Consider the following 18,924-nt stretch of genomic DNA (forward strand, 5'->3'; position numbering starts at 1 on the left):
GCAGAGCCGCATAGAACCATCCTTCTTTTTGACAAAAAGAACTGGTGCTCCCCACGGGGACACACTGGGTCGAATATACCCCTTGTCAAGAAGATCCTGCAACTGCTGACACGGGCCCTTCTTCTTCCCAAAATGGTGAACTCCTCCAGATCCAGAGGAAGAAGAAGTAGATCCAGCCTTCTTGAATGCTTGGGCGCGGGGACCCAAAGAACTAGTAGGACGAGCAGACAGCATGGCTCGACCTCTCAGCAAACTGCCCTCAGCCTGGCGACAACGGTTCACAAGGCCCTCATACGATGTCGGATCATCGCAGACAACAACCCGATCATAAATCTCCTGATTGAGGCCCTGGAGAAAATGGTTATACTTGGCCCTAGCATTGTCACTGACATGTGGAACATACGGAAGCAACTCAAAGAACTTCTGCTGATACTCATCAACAGACAAACTTCCCTGCTTCAGATTGATCAACTCAATCGCCTTGGTCTGCAGAAGGGCTGGCGGAAAGTAAAGCAGCATGAAAGCGGCTCGGAAATCGGCCCAAAGAACTCGACCCTGTCGCTGAACTATTGGTGCAGAGGTAGACCTCCACCACTTGCGCGCACCACCCTCCAGCAAGAAATCAAGGGTATCAATCTGCTGCTCCGCCGAGCACTGAAAAGTCTTGAAGCAGCTCTCCATCCCCTCAAGCCAGTTCTCCGCAACATCCGGAGTCTCACCGCCCGAAAGAGGTTTCGGCCCCATCTGCAAGAACCGATGCATACTAAAACTCCGAGGCTCATCACGACGGTGTTGACGACGTTCTCGATGCTCTCGACGACGCTCCCGATCGTCGCGGTCTCCCCAGCGTCCAATGCTGCCATGACTACTAGCATCGTCGTCAAAACCAGACATCTCTTAGCTACAAAAGTTACCAGAGATTAAATCCAAAAGAACAGTTCTAATCCCAAAATCTTAATGCATGCTCTGATACCATAAATGTAGTGATCCGTTCCAGAATCACCTACTAATCAGAACTTAAGCATGCAAAATTAACATTTAAAACTGAATCAGGTAATACAGCGGAAAAACAGTAATACAATCCAATCGAATCTGTAAGTACAAAATACTTAAACAACCAGATCGAACTAAATACCAAGAACGAATACCAATAACTACAAGTCAACCTCTGCCAGCCCCCTGTCCACTCCCTCCTGGACCGTCCAACCTGAGACCTGTCCCATCGAATAGGGTGTCCAAAACAGAGATAAACCGAGGACGTGAGCATAAAACGCTCAGCACCGAAAGCATGAGTATACAAGACTATGACATGCATGTATGCAAAATGTACTGGATACCAGGATCTGGGTATAACGAAATACTGCTCAGGTAAATGACGTCAAGGTATGTAGCACTCTGCGCCGTCGCACCAGGAGGTGGCTCCCATACCAAAATAAACCTGTGGATATACCGGTGACCTGACCACCGTCGGCCAACGGGGTCCAACCATCCACAACAAACGAGGGCTGAGCACTCTCTCAACAGGCTATCTCAAAGATAATCAGGCTCAACATGATTATGCAAATGCCGCATAATAAACCATGCATCATATGACAGATAATAATGCAACATATAAACATGCAACACATAGCAAAGTATACTCAATCCTGCTATCTCGGATAGTACTTTCGTACCTCAAACCAGTAGATCCTAGCAATCAGCCCTAGAATCAAGCCTGCGTCCGTAGTCAGCCCACTGATGCCGCTAGCTCCCAACTAGAGCACAACTCCGCTACAAAACCAGTAGCTCCCCGCTAGTGCCTAAACCTCGGGAAAAGACTAGAAACCCATCAGAAACGACTAAAACGCTCTGGAACACTCGGAATTGGCGAGTAACAAATGAAGCCTCGCGCCTCTATTTATAGACAACGATCGGTAGATCCGATCCACTTCGGACGATCCGATCCGGCACACTTCGGACGATCCGAACCCTGATCGGACGATCCGAATCCTGCATGTCTTCCACGTGTCCAGCCACCTGTCTTCGGACGATCCGAACCCTGATCGGACGATCCGAACCTTGCATGTCTTCCACGTGTCCAGCCACCTGTCTTCGAACGATCCGAACCCTGTTCGGTCCTTCCGATCCCACCGAAATAATATTTAATCCAATAATTAACTCAAATTAGGCATCGGGATACTACAAATACAACGTGCACTATGCTACACAATGCAACACCAATTATGCAATTAACATCAATCACTTTCCTACAACTTTAACTAATTCGAACGCCTAACACAAACGTCAAAACCTTAAAGAAATACACCAAACCTCAATACTAACATACCTATACGCAGCAACGATCGCCCGTCGGTTTCCAACGAAGCCTGCAACATAAAACTCCAAGAATACAATGATATCAAACTTTTCTTAAAATTACAGTTTGAGCAGTCTCACGAAAAACATCATAACTCTCTCATTTTTCGTCCAAAACTCTCGAATGTTATATCAAATCGAAGGCGTCAAAAAGTTCTACAATTTTCTAGTTGAAAGTTTTCTCAAATTGTGAACCGAAAAATCGCAGTTTTCGCCAGAACAGTAAAAACGAGTTTTAGATCTAACATTTTTCCTTCGAAATTGATCCGATCTAGGATCCGCTCAAACTACTAACATCATACATAACTTTTACGCATAAAAACAACGCAATACAATATATAACTTGATCGACACAGCAAGAACAGATTATACGTGCCTTAATGATGATAACGTTACCGAAAGACGACACCGAAGCGGAGATGGGAGCGAGGTTGATCCGGGACGAACGTGGCACCGTTTTCTTGCAATAATAATCACGAAAATACTGAAAGGTTTTGGAGGGTGTAGGGGCGGCTACTAGCAAATGAAGAACCCTAGGTTTCTTCTCTCCAAAATAATAAAAACTAGATTGAAAATTGTGTGTGTGTTTAGGCGCAATTCGGTGTGTGTAAAAATGTGTTTGTGTGTGCGCGTGTGTTTTAATAAAATTAAGAGACTAACTTTTGTTTAATTAAAATAATTGTCTACTAATTAAAACACTAACTCACACTTAACTTTTAAATAAAACTCTTTAATTAAAATATAACACACCATACTAGACTTTAAAAGTTCTAAAATCATAAACTCACAAAATAGTTATTTTAGGATTCAAAATGCTAACATCTCATCAAATACTAAATTTTAAAAGTTTTAAACTCTTAATTTAATAAATAAAGATTTAGGCTCTAGAATGGTAAAACTCACTAAATTATTTAAAATACCCCCAAAGTCAACTAAAAATAAAATACCATCCTTAAAATTGTCAAAAATCGTCACCGGGTCTTTTCCTCAATCCCGCATCGAATGAACGCCTGAAACATGAAACTCGAAAGACGTTTAACGTGCATCACGTAACATGATTTAATTTAAAAATAGTGTATTTAAATAAATTATGCATGACTAAACGCCTTTAAAAATAAATTAAATGCTTTAATAATTTAATTAAATGCATGGGTTTTACGAGTATGAAATTGGGCTCTACACGATGTATTTTTCCCTTTCTTGTTTATAAATTTCCTTTTCCAAGTGATAAATTATAAACATAAGAATCATTCAAGATATGACCAATAAAATGAAAACATTAAGATTGAAAAAATACAAATGAACAATAAGGAACTTATATAGCATAAATCATAAATCCCAACACATGGTTTCTAGTTTTCTTCCATCATTCCTCTAGAAATAAAAATTAGTTCATAATAAAAATAACACTACAACACATAAATCTTAAACAAGACATATCAAATAAAAGTAAAAATAAAGAAAGAAGAACTTAGAACAAGAGCTTGGAGTGCAATGAAATTCCTTTCCAAAAGTATGCAAGAGAATTCTCAAGAACTTGATGAACTTGATCTTCAATCTTTTTTTTTAGCCTCCAATCCTTCCCTTGGCTCCTCAATGACCTAAATGATGAATAATAGAGGCCTTTTATAGTCCTAGACAAGTCTTATACGCAAAACATCAAAGTCAGCAACTCCCATGCGCAGCACACCAAAGTTTCAGAATTTCCGGACTCTGTCTGTGCATGACCGCGGGTGCGGTGTATGTAGGACCGCGGGTGCGGCCGTGCTTCGCAACAAAAATCATTTTTCACAAAACTAAGACCGCGGGTGCGGTGCTGACAAGACCGCGGGTGCGGTCTTGCTTCGACACAAATTGTCCTTTGCACTTTCTAATTCATCGATTTATTACTCCAAATTCTCATTCTAAGCTTCCAAACTTCAATAACAAAAATAACAACAAATCACATAAAGCCTGCTCAAGAATCACAAAATTCCAAGTTAAAAACAAATAATAAAAGTACAATAAATTGCACTTATAAGGAGGTGTTGATTTTATTTTCCTGCTAAGGCGTCACCTAGCAGAGGAGTAAGAGGGTGAGGATGTTGAATTTTTATTTTCCTGCTAAGGCCCGGCTTGGCAGAGGAGTTAGAGGGTGGGGGTGTTGATTTTATTTTCCTGCTAAGACGTCACCTAGCAGAGGAGTTAGATGGAGGAGTTGAATTTTATTCTCCTGCTAAGGCATCGCCTAGCAGAGGAGTTAGAGGGTGGGCGCGTTGAATTTTATCTTCCTGCTATGGCGTCACCTAGCAGAGGAGTTAGAGGGTGGAGATGTTGAGTTTTTATTTTCCTGCTAAGACCCGGCTTAGCAGAGGAGTTAGAGGGTGGAGGTGGTGAATTGTTATTTTCCTGCTATGGCGTCGCCTAGCAGAGGAGCAGAGTGGAGGAGGAGAATTAAATTTTCCTGCTAAGGCATCGCCTAGCAGAGGAGCAGAGTTTGGGAGGAAAAAAATTTATTTGGTTAGTCGATAACGAAAGATGTTGGGGAGCACAGTTTACTGGGATCGACCTGAAATCACACAACCATCCGCAAGGGAATATATCAAATTTCTCAACGTATTGGACGAGGTGCAGGCGTGGCCGAAGGTTTGAGGGCGAGCTTGTGGCGCTCGGGCGAGCTGGAGTGGCAGGCGAGCTACGGGGCGCGGGCGAGCTGGCGTGGCGAAGGCGATGGGGCGAGCTGGTGTCGGGAGCTGGGCGAGCGTGTGGCGCTCGGGCGCGCGGCGAGCAGACGCTCGGCGGGCGAGGGCGAGGGCGAGGGCGAGAGCGACAGGCGAGGGGCGAGCCGGAGCGGCGGGTGAGGGCGAGGGCGAGGGCGAGAGCGACAGGCGAGGGGCGAGCTGGTGCTCGGGCGAGCCGGCGCTCGGGCGAGCGAGAGCGCGGGCGAGGGCGAGAGCGGCAGGCGAGGGGGCGAGCAGGTGCTCGGGCGAGCTGGAGTGGCGGGCGAGCTGCGGGGCGCGGGCAAGCTGGCATGGCGAAGGCGATGGGGCGAGCGTGTGGCGCTCGGGCACGCGGCGAGCAGACGCTCGGCGGGCGAGGGCGTGGCGCGCAAGGGCGGACGCACGCTGTTGGGGCTGGCGTGCAGGCGGCGAGAGCTATGCTTGAGCGAGGTGATGGTGAGGTGATGATGAAGCGGTGCTAGGATTACGATTTGATTTGTTTCCAAATTTTTGGGGACTGACGAACGGCTGGAAGATAATGCAAAACTCGCACTCGGTAACCCGAGGACAGCACGACTAATCGAACTTCGAACCTGCGATTCAGTTCGACTCGGGAGGGGGAGACTGGTGATACCCCGTGGATGGGCCCGCTACCCCTGGCCCATCCCAAGCCCAAATGAAAGACAAGCCCATCAAGGGCCCAGGTATTCTCCTATAAATACCAGGTTTGAGTTTTCAGTTCAGGCATTCAATTCATTATATTGTTTTCAGCAGCACCCTTAGCTGCTCCCCCTTATATCCTCAGTCACTGACACCCTCCTGGCCCCCTCTTAACGATCTTATTTGTGATTTCAGGCTCAGGATCATTTCAAAACCCTGCGTCTGTACTAGTGACACTTGCTGGGAGCGGACCCTAAATTTCCCCTGAGTATCACCCATTGTAAATATTTTTAAAAAAGTGATTAGTAAATAATAAAATAATTTAAATTAATATATATTATATGTTTTATCAAAATATTGTAGTGGAGAATATAAATATAAATATGAGGCAAAAACTTATGTGAGACGGTTTCACGGGTCGTATTTGTAAGACATGTCTCTTATTTGGCTCATCCATGAAAAGTACTATTTTTTATGCTAAGAGGATTACTTCTTATTGTGATTATGGGTAAGGTTGACTCGTCTCACATATTAAGATCCGTGAGACGGTCCCATTATAAATATAAATATGAACACGAAGAAAATATGGGAGTGGTGTGTGACCGTGCGCACTCGGATGACATGTAATTTCATTTGAATTTCGTCCAGATTCCACCTAACTGATAGATATCAATTTTGACTAATTAAATATTTAATTTAATTTAATAAAAAGACAAAATTATATTTATTTCGCTAACGTGAGAATCGGATCACCTCAAATTTCCTCTATAAATACTCTCCCGTTTTCTCCTACCTCCGACTCCAAACTTTGCTAGGCGAGTGTGTGAGAGAGCTGTAGTTTACGTAAGTGTGTGCGTGTGTGTGAGAGAGATATAGAGGGAGAAGCGGCTGCAGTTTGGTTTTCCGATAACCGGAGTAAGTGCTCTTTTACTTTGATTTCTCCGATTTTTCGTTTTCTGGTATGGGGATTTTGAGCTGATTTTGTTTTGGAAATGACTGTGATGTGAATTTTACGCGTGACTGGTGTGTTTACTCCTGTCTGAATGGAGATTTTGTGTATTTTTTTTTTTTGGCGTGCTCTTTTCCCGTAGATCTGACTCCCAGTGTTTGAGTTTTTTTACTCTCTGTTTATTATTGATGTTTCTTTTTGGGGGAGTGGCTATATTTAATTGATTTGTGTTTTTTTTTTGTTCGATTTGGATAAGGTCTTCAATTTATTTTACCACGTTACAAGTTAGATTTTTATACTTATAAATAAATAAATTTTTAGATTAGTACAAGTTTGGCACTTTTAACAATTTTCTTAGAAAAAAATGTGGCAGTGCGGACCTTAATTCTTTACAGATCCACAAATTTGGGAAAATATGGATTATTTTTCTTTACGATGATTAAAAAATATTGAAGAAATGGAAATTGAGGTCTGAGTGCAGAGTGTTTATGTACTTGATGGAAGAAAGAGGGGACAAAATTCACTTGGCTTTACTTATGTTGTGTTTTAAACTTGTGTTTTAGAGTTTTTTTTATCCTACAGCTTAGTATCTTCATTGTCATAAAAGGAGACTCGTGGAGTTTAAGTTTAGATGTTCCAGAGTCTCTCTGCGTTTCTCAATCCAATTTGACACGTCGTCTTGTTTTGGATATGCAGAACTCTTATAAATCGGGTTCGGAGGAACTAACAATTTGCATTAACTAAAGCAATGGAGGTATTTGGCAAATCTATGGTTGCTGTTCCTACAAATGTTATTTATTTGTCGAGTATTCTTGGCCAAGATGGGCCAAATCCTGTTCACAAGTGTGACTGGAAATGTGAAAATGAACATGTTTGTGGGAACATTTACCGCTGCAGAATAACTGGGTTGACCCATATTTGCGACAAAAACTGTAACCAAAGAATTTTGTATGATAACCATAGCTCCCTCTGCAGAGTGAGCAAGCAGATTTTTCCTTTGACTCCAGTTGAGCAACAGGCTGTGAAAGGTGTTCGGAGGAAGCTCGATGCTGAGAATGGTCCCACAGAGAGCTGCACTTTTAAGCGCAGAAGGGATGCACAGTGTCATCCCTCCCCTTTTGAGAGATCATTTTCTGCTGTTAGTCCCATCTGCAGCCAGATTGGTGATGGCATGGATATGAGCTAGATGTTACAACTTATAGTTTGAATCAGTCGTCATTTTTACCCTTCAAGTTTAGTTCCTCTAGGACAAGTTATGAACCAAGGAACTCATTGAGTACTTCAGTGGCAGAACTTACTGTCTGTCCTACTTTATGTTGGAAAACTTTAATGTTTATTTCCTCATTTGAGTTGTAGCTGTTCCAATTTCATAAGACTCGGTATCCTAGGAAATTATTGATCCTATATCCATGTGGACTTAGTTTGGCGTTTGAGCTGCATTTATTGTGTATCACAGCTTGCAGTTTGACGAGAATGATTTCTATTAGTCTTCTTAGCATTTCTATTTGATCCTGCACCACTAACTGTGATTATAATTGCTCATCTTTCTTTCTCTTACTTGTGCCGCATTGCAAGTACTGTGTTTTGTTTCTTTCTTTCCCAGTTCATTTATTTCCTTAATAATATTCAGATGCATATTCTTATATATGTTTTATCTGCTGTTTGTTTTTAAATTGTTTTGCATTTTAGCTTTACGACGAACTTATTATTTCGAATTCACTGTGGATCATTGATATTTTCTACACAGGTTGATTTCTTTTCAGAGGGACATCTGATTTAACTTTTTTTGGTTTTCCCTTGTATTGCAGGTCAAGGAGGAACCACATAATCTATTTCTGTTATAGTTTTATTTTTTTCTTTAATTATTTATTATTTTTCTCCAGTTGCTCGACACTTGTATTCTTAAATTTATGTTGTTTTTGCAGGAGCTAAAACATGCCACACAGGAGAGTTTCATATATAATTTCCGTCTTGATGAATGATTAAATATGAGTAATGTGCTTCATATCTTGAGAAGGTTCTAATTCATTTCCCTTTCTTTTGCCGTGCAGGAGAAACAATATTTCTCTTCCATGAATTGCAGTTCAGGAGCATGTGGGGCTTTGCCGGTCAATCTATTACTCCAAGCAAGAGCTGGCTTTTCAGCTTGCGGATCCATTCAAGGACTTTACTAACATATAGAGTTTCATTTACTTTGAGGCCTCACTTCATACATTCCAACATGATGGCAAGTACTCCCATTATATGATGATGCTCATATGTCCGAGCTATGCCATTCACCTGTGACAAACATTCCAACATGGAAAGTACATGTGCTCCCCAATATATGATGAAGATGTTCATCTGTCGGAGCCATGCCACTCATGACTCACCTGTCACAAACATTCCAACATGGCAAGTGCGTGTGCTCCCCTGGCCAAGCTATGTCATTCACCTGTCATAAACATTCCAACATGGCAAGTACATGTGCTCTCCCATTATATGATGACCGAGCTATGCCATTCAGATGTCACAAAACTGTGAAAGGAATTTCAGCTCCAGAGTCATATGCTTCTGTTTGCCTCGAAGCCATCCTTTAGCTTTGCAATGTGACTGATTTGGTTGCTATCCTGTTACCACCTCTTTCTTTGTGAACCCCTATCCAGCCTCCAGACACTGGCTTTTTTATGGCTCTGGAAAAGACACTGGCTTTTTTATGGCGCTGGAAATTAAATGGGGATGATGCTTCGATCACGTCTCAGGAAGCCAATGCAATAACAACTCTGTAGCTCTAGAATGGTCTAGGATTACATGTGATGACTGATACTGGTTACCTTGATTACATATCTAAACTTCGTAAATTTAGCTGAGTAGCCATATTTGTCTCTCATGATCTTGACAAGGAAATGTTAATCATCTTTTTTTTTCTAGGCTGTCGCGTACGTTTTCTGAATTTGAATTTTGAATCTGTCCTCATCTTTGGTTCCCTGCATCTTATTAAAAAGTGTATCTTTATCCGAATCTATTGGACATTTCTCAAGTTGGCTAAATTTTAATACGTTGCGTTCTGCACTGATTTAGTTTGTGATCTCTGTAGCATTAAACAATCAATGAAGTTTAGCTTTTTCCAGTTGATTACAAAATTGATGCCAGTACCTAAATTCACCAAATAAGGGCTACATAAAGATCATAACTTGCCTTGCATTAAAATCAAAGGGGTATGGAAGAACCTAAACGTAAGGAACAAATAAAGAGAATCTTCGGTTGCCAACACTCGAGTGTCAGTGCTCCAAAACTCTGATTTTCTCCAGGCAGTTTTGCATATGTTGGTGGACATCAGCAGTCACGCGATCACCGGCCGATAATTTATGTTGTTCAAACTTCAATTCATCGCACTTTAAAGCAATGTTTTTGCAGGCCCTGATGCTTCCTAATGGAGAAGAAAATTGAATTAAGGTTTATGCAAGTATAATATGGTGCATTCGGATCGACCCTACTCTTCTAATCACAAAATTAACATATTTTGAATACCACCAGACATTATATATTGCCGTTAGATTCAAAAGATAATGGATTCACAACTTACCACTTAAATCAAGCAAGTTGAAAACCACCGGACAGTTTCCTATACTCCTAACCATCGACGTCGCAGCCCAAACCTTCTGGTACTCCTCTCTGGAAGTTCTAAAAATGCAGACTTTTGTAATTGGATTCACATACTTCACTGCAGAATAACAAAAACATATCAGGCTTGAAGATGGCAAGTCACAGGCACATAAACTAAATATATAATAATCACAACTACTGTTCATTCAAGAACTAAAAAAAAAACAAAAGAGCAGACACCTTGAAAAGAATTTTGAGACAATGCTAGACCACATTCGCCAAAGTTTGCTTGAATGCTATCTTTGATTGCTTTTGATAGATTGAATTGAGTGATTATAATGGGTTCATCCAACGTAAGATCTTTATTAGGATCAAGAAACACCTCTATCAACATGTATCTATTCTTAAACCCCACCATGACGATCCACCTTCATGCAAAAGGATAAGTGTTAAACTTAAGATACAACTCAATAAGAACCCTCCGTAGATTTAGATTCCTCTTTGTGAGGCCACTTACTCTAATCACATTTAATTAACATGCAATTTAAATTTATTATCAAAAGCAACGTAAAAAGGGTTAAAAATATACCTAAAAACTCAGACAGTAATTTATATAAAAATAAGTCAAATTAGGATCTCAACAAACTCAAATACACACAAACAAGTAGCGGCCAAGCAGAATTGTGCTAGGGTCGGCGGCTTTGGCAAGATTGGGCTAGGGTTGGTCGGCGCCCACTAAATATTTTCCACACATGAAAAAAGAAAACCAGTCGCGTGTGATAGCATTTTAGATTACATACACTGGAAAGAAACAAAATTCATAAAAAAAAAAGAAATCGGTTAGATCTCATACAACACTCATAATCCTATCACAAGAAACAATCATCCTTCAAACGAAAACCTTACAAGCTTAAGTTCGCTCTCTTTTCTTCTCTTACAAAGCGTTTCCCTTCATCACACCAAAATCAGAAAAGGATTAACGAATTCCAGCAATAAATCCGGAAAATAAATTTAAAATGAGCTCCGACAATTTAGTGCACAAAAAAATGCAAATTTTTCCCAAAAATAAACGAAAAAAAAAAGAAGAAAAATCAGAGATTGATAGTGTTTCGGACGAAGCATATTGCAAAAATTGGATACAAATATACCTGAGACACCAAATTACTTGATTTTTTTGGATGTTATTATTTAATAAATAACAATAAATTTAAATATATACCCATACCCTTTTAAATACGATAAAATATATAAATATATAATTTTGCAATGTCATAATACTTTCTAATGTCGTTTTCGAGCATCGATTTTGTGGGGACCCGGACGCTAATCAAGTTCTTAATCATCATTGGGACTAATTAATCAATTATAAAACAGGGTCTAAAAATTTTTCTTTTTAAAGTGCGGAACGTAGTGAAATTAAAACATATATACATATCAGTATATAAAATACAAGTCCTGTATTACAACACATTTATTCACCCTAGGGTTTGACAACTACTATCAAGTGTTCAACCCTATCTTTACTCCAAGTCCGGTGCCACCACTCTAATCACGATCTCTCTCTTCATCTCCTGGACCCTGAACCTGTCCCACCTGTTGTCAAGTACACATACAGACAACACAACAGCCGGATAAACCGGTGAGAATATACTCCCAGTATAAACCAACGAAACATGCAATCATATAAACAATATAAAGCATGTAATCAGGTAACAGATATATGTAACAAAATCTGAAACATAATCAATATCAACTGTCGACAATACTCGTAGCTACATCATTCAGACTAGACTCAGTCCTAGTCTAGGGATCCCGATTCCAGAAGTTGGCATGCATATATCGACTAACAGTAATAGAAAAGACTCCAGTTCTATCCACGCCGATACGGTATCGATCAACAGTAATAGAAAAGACTCCAGTTCTATTCACATCGATATGGTAATGATTACAAGTAATAGAGGAAGCTATTATTCTATCCACATCAATATAGTACCGATTAACAGTAATAGAAGCAACTCTAATTCTATCCACATCGATATGACATCGATTAACAGTAATAGAAGAGCTACTAATCTATTCACATCGATACAATACTGATTAACAGTAATAGAAAAAGACACCATCCTATCCACATCGATAGCCAAACATCCAGTGACAATCTTTGGCACATCCGCCAATACACAATCTTATGACATCGTGCAATGTGCCCGTGGTGATTCCACCACTAACGGCACTTCTGTCATAAGACTACTCGTCTAATACCTGCTGTCTAAAATCAAGAGAACAAGTATATCAATCAACTCAATGCAAATATCAATGCAATAAAGTAAAGTATGTGATTTAGAGAAACTCAAGTCTAACCGACTCAAGTCGATCTCCCAATACCACATTGACTTATACCTTTCGTTCGTCGGTTTTTGGCTCAGTCAAAGTCCTGAACTCATAATCTGTCTGGTACTGACAATATCAATAATCTCATATCAATATACTAGTCAATTCTATAACAATCTGATCAATCTGAATTTAATTCAAAATCAAACGGTACAATTTTAATATCCCCGTCAATACCAATTCACCAGATAACAGTTACAATCTATAACTCATATCCAATACAATCCGTAATCCCGCCACAATTCAAATATGTCCGGTATCAACCGATTATAATCAGAAATTCATAACAATTCCATAATCAGTCTATTTCTTAATCTGACTTCGATTCTACGATGTCTAACATGTCAAGAACATCATATATGAGTTCCATTCAATTCTGACAATATCATAATTTTAAATGATACCAGAAATCAATAAAACTTACGTCCAGTAATAGCTGTCGACTAGAGGAATACCGTACTACGTCCGGATTTAATTTCTGATAACCAAATCAAATTTTCGATCGAAATGAAGTTGGGAGAATTTGCAGAGGAATTTCGTGTCTTTGTCTCTGAATTCGAAGTCAAATACATAAATATATATATCAACTTTGCATGAGAATCAACGTGGCAACCTCTCAAAATTTTTGCCCAATTTCCTCAAAATTTACGAAAATGCCATCCAATATTTACGAAAATGCCATTGCCTTCCCATAATTACGAAAATGCCATTGCCATCCCATAATTACGAAAATGCCATCCATAATTACGAAAATGCCATCCAGCAATGTCATTCAATAATTACCGATTACTGGGATTAAAATTCCGGGCATTACATTTCTCCCCCCCTAAGATACGATTTCGTCCTCGAATTCACAGGCAATTCATCATATCCATAAGGAGTATATACAAAACTGTATAAGAAATTTTCATTAGTGAAATAATGCTGGGAATTCTTGTCTCATATCTGATTCAGTCTCCCAAGTGGCCTCTTCGACGCCATGACGAGTCCATTGAACTTTCACAAGAGGAATCCTCTTTGTTCTGAGCTGTTTCTCTTTACGATCGATAATCCGGATCGGTTTCTCGACATAACCCAATGTCTCATCCAGCTCAGTCTCGTCTGGCTGAATAACGTGAGAATCATCAGGGAGATACTTCCGCAGCATCGATACATGAAAGACATCATGTATCTCAGACAATGAAGGCGGCAATGTTAATCGATAGGCACGATCTCCTATCTTTTCAAGAATCTCATAAGGACCGACGTATCGTGGAGACAACTTCCCTTTCTTGCCAAATCTGACAACTCCTCTGAAAGGTGAAATTTTTAAGAATACTCGGTCTCCAGCCTCAAATACCAACGGTCGTCGTCTGAGGTTGGCATATTTGGCTTGTCTGTCCTGAGCTGCCTTCATTTTCTTCTGAATCAGCTTTACCTTTTCAGTCATATCTCCGATCATGTCAGGTCCAATCTCAGGAACTTCAGAGATATCATCCCAGTACAGAGGGGATCGACACTTCTTTCCGTACAACGCTTCAAATGGTGCCATCTCAATACTCGTTTGATAGCTATTGTTGTACGAAAATTCACAAAGAGGCAATGTATCTTGCCATCCAGTGCTAAAATCAATTACTACAGCTCTCAGCATATCTTCCAATGTCTGTATCGTACGCTCTGACTGTCCGTCAGTCTGTGGATGATATGCGGTACTAAGATGTAACTTCGTACCAAGAGCTTGTTGCAGGCTCTGCCAGAAGTGCGAAGTAAATCGAGGATCTCGGTCTGAAACAATCGATTTCGGCACTCCGTGCAATCTAACAACTTCTGTTGGAAACTAAATTCTGGAGTTTGACAAAAAAATAAATCAATCGATCAAATCAACTAATACATGAAAGCAAATTCGGCAGCTGGACATTCAACTGAAATCAGTTGACACAAACTGATCAGTTGAAAACTGATCAGTTAAAACATTAAAGCTTCTCAACTGAAGATACCTCGGGAAAGATCATTCAACAGACAAAAAGACATATCAGACAGCAACTGAATATGGAAAGCCGCACTGCATAGAACAACGTATTTCGGCTATTGAGATTTATACGCCGTCTTACAATAAATGATGAAGCGGCAATCAAGAACATTGTCCAAGAAATGATAAGGTGGCAATCAATGGATACGAGAATTCAAAATTACCGTTGAAAGATAAGTCTATAAATATGACTAAAGAGCAGTTGACAGGAGATACGATTGACCAATCTCAAACTTGCCATTACTCTGTTAAAATCTCAGCTCACACTTACCAGATCTATTCGTAGCAATCAAGGCTACACATTGAGCAAACTAGCACTCTGAAATATTGATAATTCGATAAGTGCTAAGTTCAGTTACTTACAGAGATCATTGTATTATACTAAGAGTTTCAGTTCAGGCAATAGATAAGTCCTAACTGAAGTGGGTCTGTACAAGCGTTGTACTCGATCAAAGTCTTTTAGTGAATATCCTATCCTTGTGATAGAAGGGGTGACGTAGGAGTTATTCAATTCTCCGAACATCCAGAAACATATTTTGTTGTCTTTACTTCAGCTTTTTATTTCCAGTTAGATATTCTATCTTTAAATCAGTTTATTTTCCGCAACTGCTTATTCAGTTTAACTGATTGATATTGACCGACGGGATACTTAGTTCAGTTTGTAACAAAACTGAACTACCTTTTTCGAAAAACATTTAAATTCCTAGAAGTGTTTATTCAACCCCCCCTTCTAAACACTCCTTAGTCAATAACCGATCCTAACAAGTGGTATCAGAGCAAGGCATATCCTGTCAAAGATTATCTATCCTCAATCTAATCACTATGTCTTCATTCAATAAGATTCCAATGTTCTCCAGGGAAGATTTTGATGATTGGAAAATAAGAATGCAGGCTCATCTAGCTGCACAAGACGATGACATGTGGTACGTCATAACTGATGGACCCATGAAAATTTTGAAAGCAAACACAGCTGTTGCTATTACTGAAGGGGCACCTCACCGAATTGAAAAGCCTCGAGATGAGTGGACTACAGAGGACAAGAGAAAGGCAAATCTAGACAACGTTGCAAAAGACAAATTGTATAAGACACTGGACAAAGTAACGTTCAGTAAGATCAAAATGTGCAAAACCGCCAAAGAAATTTGGGAGAAGTTAATTCAACTTTGCGAAGGAAATGATCAAACTAAAGAAAACAAACTCTCAGTTGCTGTGCAGAAGTTCGACAACATCAGAATGAAGATGGGAGAAACAATGGATGAGTATGATGAAAGAACAAGCTGTATCATCAACGAACTAAATGCACTTGGAAAAGTGTATACAAATAAAGAAGTAGCGTTGAAAGTAATCAGAGGACTTTCCAAAGAATGGGATGTCAAAACTATGGCAATGAGGGAATCCAAAGATCTTAACAAAGTTGAACTTCATGATTTATTTGCAGATCTAAAAGCATATGAGTTTGAACTTCAAACTCGAGAAGGAGAACCATCTAATCCAGCAGCAACTACTGCCTTGACTGCTGTTAGAAATGAATCAACTGGTTCAGTTGAGAAAACTGCTGATCAGCTGAGCAATGATGCCATGTCTCTATTCATTAAGAAATTTGGAAGATTCATGAGGAAAAATCAAGGAAATTTTCAGAAGAACTATCAAAGAAACAACTCCAGAGAAGAGTCTAATGTATGTTTCAACTGTGGCAAATCCGGTCACTTTATTGCCAACTGTCCAAAGCCTAAAAAGGACAATCAAACCTCAACTGAAAGAAAGAAGAAAATGTATGAGCACAAAAGGAGATCTAAGGACGAAAAGAAACCTTACAAGAAGAAACATGAAGTACTCCTAGCTGAAGATAGCAAAGCCAAATGGGCAGAAACTGACAGCGAAGAGTCAGATCCAGAAAGCTCTTGTAGTTCAAGTGAGGATGAGGAAGAAGTAACATGTCTAATGGCAGATAACATAGAAGATCAATCAAGCTGCGAGCAGGTATTTGATTTTAGTTCTATTAATTTTACACGAGAAGAACTCATCTCAACTCTTCATGACATGGTCAGTGAGTATCAAAAGCTTGCTTTATCATTTGAAAAACTCAGAGCAAAGCAAGATGATCCCAAAGACGATAAAACAAAAACTGATGAATCAGTTGAAATGTTGAGTCTGAGAAGGGAAATTGCTGAACTCACTGATGAAAGAAGCAGGAATCAATCAATGATTCAAAAATTGTCGCTTGAAAATACAAAGCTCAATGAGCTCATTCAAGTTTGGAACAAATCATCTAAAGCTTTAACTAATATACAGAATTCTCAGAAATCAGTTGATGATAAAACTGGTTTAGGATTATGTAGTAAAGATGATTTGTCTTCCCAAGATACTCAATCAAAACTGAATATGAACAAAGGGAAATATATTCACTTTGTAAAATCAGTTATGGTACAAAATCAAGAAGAGTCGAGCAAACTGATTGAACAGCCATCTCAGAATATGAATAAAGGCATGTGATGTGGAATTGGATATAATCCAAAGGGTAAGACTGACTCATGGAATCAGCAACCAAAAACTCTCAGCAGAAAACATTCATATGGCTACTCAAACTACTACAACAGTAAGCCAGTTCATAAAAGATATCGGCTGAACAATCAGTTGAAAAAGGACAAAACACATGTTGTATCATCCACACACCAGACACCAAGCACACACAAACAGAGAAGGACCATATGGAATACAGCAACAGGACGGTCAGTTAGACTGATTCAAGTCTGGATTCCTAAAGGACTAATCAACTTTGGACCCAAATAGAAAAGGGTACCAGAATCTTATTTTGTGTTTAATTGCAGACAATAGGAACAAGCATTGGATCAATATGGTATCTGTACAGTGGATGTTCACGACACATGACAGGAGATTCAAACTTATTGTCTCAATTGGTCACAATGGTCCAAACATCAGTTTTGGGGATAATTCCAAAGGTAAAACTGTGGGTAAGGGTAAGCTTATCCATGGTAACTTCACCATTAATGATATTTTATTAGTCGAGAATCTTAAGTATAATCTGATAAGCATTAGTCAGTTATGCGATAATGAATTCTCAGTTCAGTTTGACAAACACTCTTGTTCAGTCAAAAACTCAACTGAAGAGATTATTCTAACTGGCAAAAGGTGTGGAAACACTTACAAAGTCAGCTGGAATGATCAACCTTATACACCAGTATGCCTTATTGCGTCTAAATCATCTCAAAACTGGTTGTGGCATAAACGGTTAAATCATTTAAATTTTAAATCTCTTGCCTATCTGAGTAAGCATTAACTTGTAACTGGTTTGCCCAAAATAAACTTTTCAAAAGAAAAACTTTGTTCAGCATGTCAGTATGGAAAACAAGTTCGATCCTCTTTCAAAAACAAAGGCTGTAAATCTTCATCCCGATGCTTAGAATTATTGCACATGGATCTCTTTGGTCCAATACCAGTCATGAGCTTAGGGGGAATGAAATACACCTTGGTGGTCGTAGATGACTTTTCAAGATTTACTTGGGTTATATTTCTCAAATCCAAAGACCATACTGCTGCACAACTGATTAAACTCTTCAAAAGACTTTTAAATGAAAAATCAGTTGGGATTGATCGAATCAGATCTGATCGAGGAACTGAATTCATCAATCAAACACTTTCAAACTTTTTAGAAAATACTGGAATCAAGCATGAGTTCTCAGCAGCAAGAACACCTCAGCAAAACGGTGTAGCTGAGAGAAGGAATCGGACTCTTAAGGAAGCTGCTAGAACGATGCTTGCTGATTCAGGTATCTCTCAAAGATTTTAGGCAGAAGCAGTAAACACTGCATGCTACACTCAGAACAGATCAATGATTAATAAAAATCACATGAAAACACCATATGAGATCTGGCATGGAAGAAAAAGCATAATCACTTACTTCAAAATATTTGGCTGTAGATGTTTTATTCATAACAATGGTAAAAATTATCTAAAAGCATTCGATGTCAAATCAGCTGAAGGAATATTACTTGGATATTCATCAGTTAGCATAGCTTACAGAGTATTTAATAAGAAAACCTTGAATGTTGAAGAATCTGCACATGTTGATTTTGATGAAACTGCACTAATCGATAAGCCAACTGATCAAGTTGAGCTAGCTGATCGATTTACAGATATCAGTCTGGAAGATGATGACTCAGACGAAAGTCGTAATAATCAGAATATCTTTCATACACCTGAACCTGAGATATTGGATCAACCAGCTGAATTGGAAGCAAATCTTGACAATCAGTTAA

General features: G+C 39.4%; 2 protein-coding genes across 4 annotated transcripts in view; one reads left to right on the forward strand and one right to left on the reverse strand.

The window, feature by feature from the left end:
• LOC140816471 (probable ribonuclease P/MRP protein subunit POP5) overlaps positions 1 to 11,365 on the reverse strand; it is a 58,080-nt gene extending 46,715 nt beyond the window's left edge. The window contains exons 1-4 of one of the 3 annotated variants that reach the window (XM_073175769.1): positions 10,838 to 11,365; positions 10,489 to 10,676; positions 10,229 to 10,366; positions 9,742 to 10,072 (exon numbers count right to left, since the gene is read on the reverse strand). In XM_073175769.1, coding sequence (XP_073031870.1) covers positions 9,924 to 10,072; positions 10,229 to 10,366; positions 10,489 to 10,666 — 465 coding nt within the window. In that variant the 5' untranslated portion in view covers positions 10,667 to 10,676; positions 10,838 to 11,365 and the 3' untranslated portion in view covers positions 9,742 to 9,923. Of the gene's footprint in view, positions 1 to 9,741; positions 10,073 to 10,228; positions 10,367 to 10,488 lie in introns of those variants that run through there. The other 2 variants (XM_073175768.1, XM_073175767.1) reach the window with 2 other exon arrangements.
• LOC140816472 (uncharacterized) lies at positions 6,461 to 9,515 on the forward strand. The gene is made up of 2 exons (XM_073175770.1): positions 6,461 to 6,629; positions 7,360 to 9,515. The coding sequence occupies exon 2, from the start codon at positions 7,412 to 7,414 to the stop codon at positions 7,847 to 7,849; it is 438 nt and encodes a 145-aa protein (XP_073031871.1). The 5' UTR covers positions 6,461 to 6,629; positions 7,360 to 7,411; the 3' UTR covers positions 7,850 to 9,515.
• Positions 11,366 to 18,924: the final 7,559 nt, after the last annotated feature.

Source organism: Primulina eburnea, chromosome 16 (assembly GCF_022965805.1).
Source record: "Primulina eburnea isolate SZY01 chromosome 16, ASM2296580v1, whole genome shotgun sequence".
Classification (NCBI taxonomy): domain Eukaryota; kingdom Viridiplantae; phylum Streptophyta; class Magnoliopsida; order Lamiales; family Gesneriaceae; genus Primulina; species Primulina eburnea.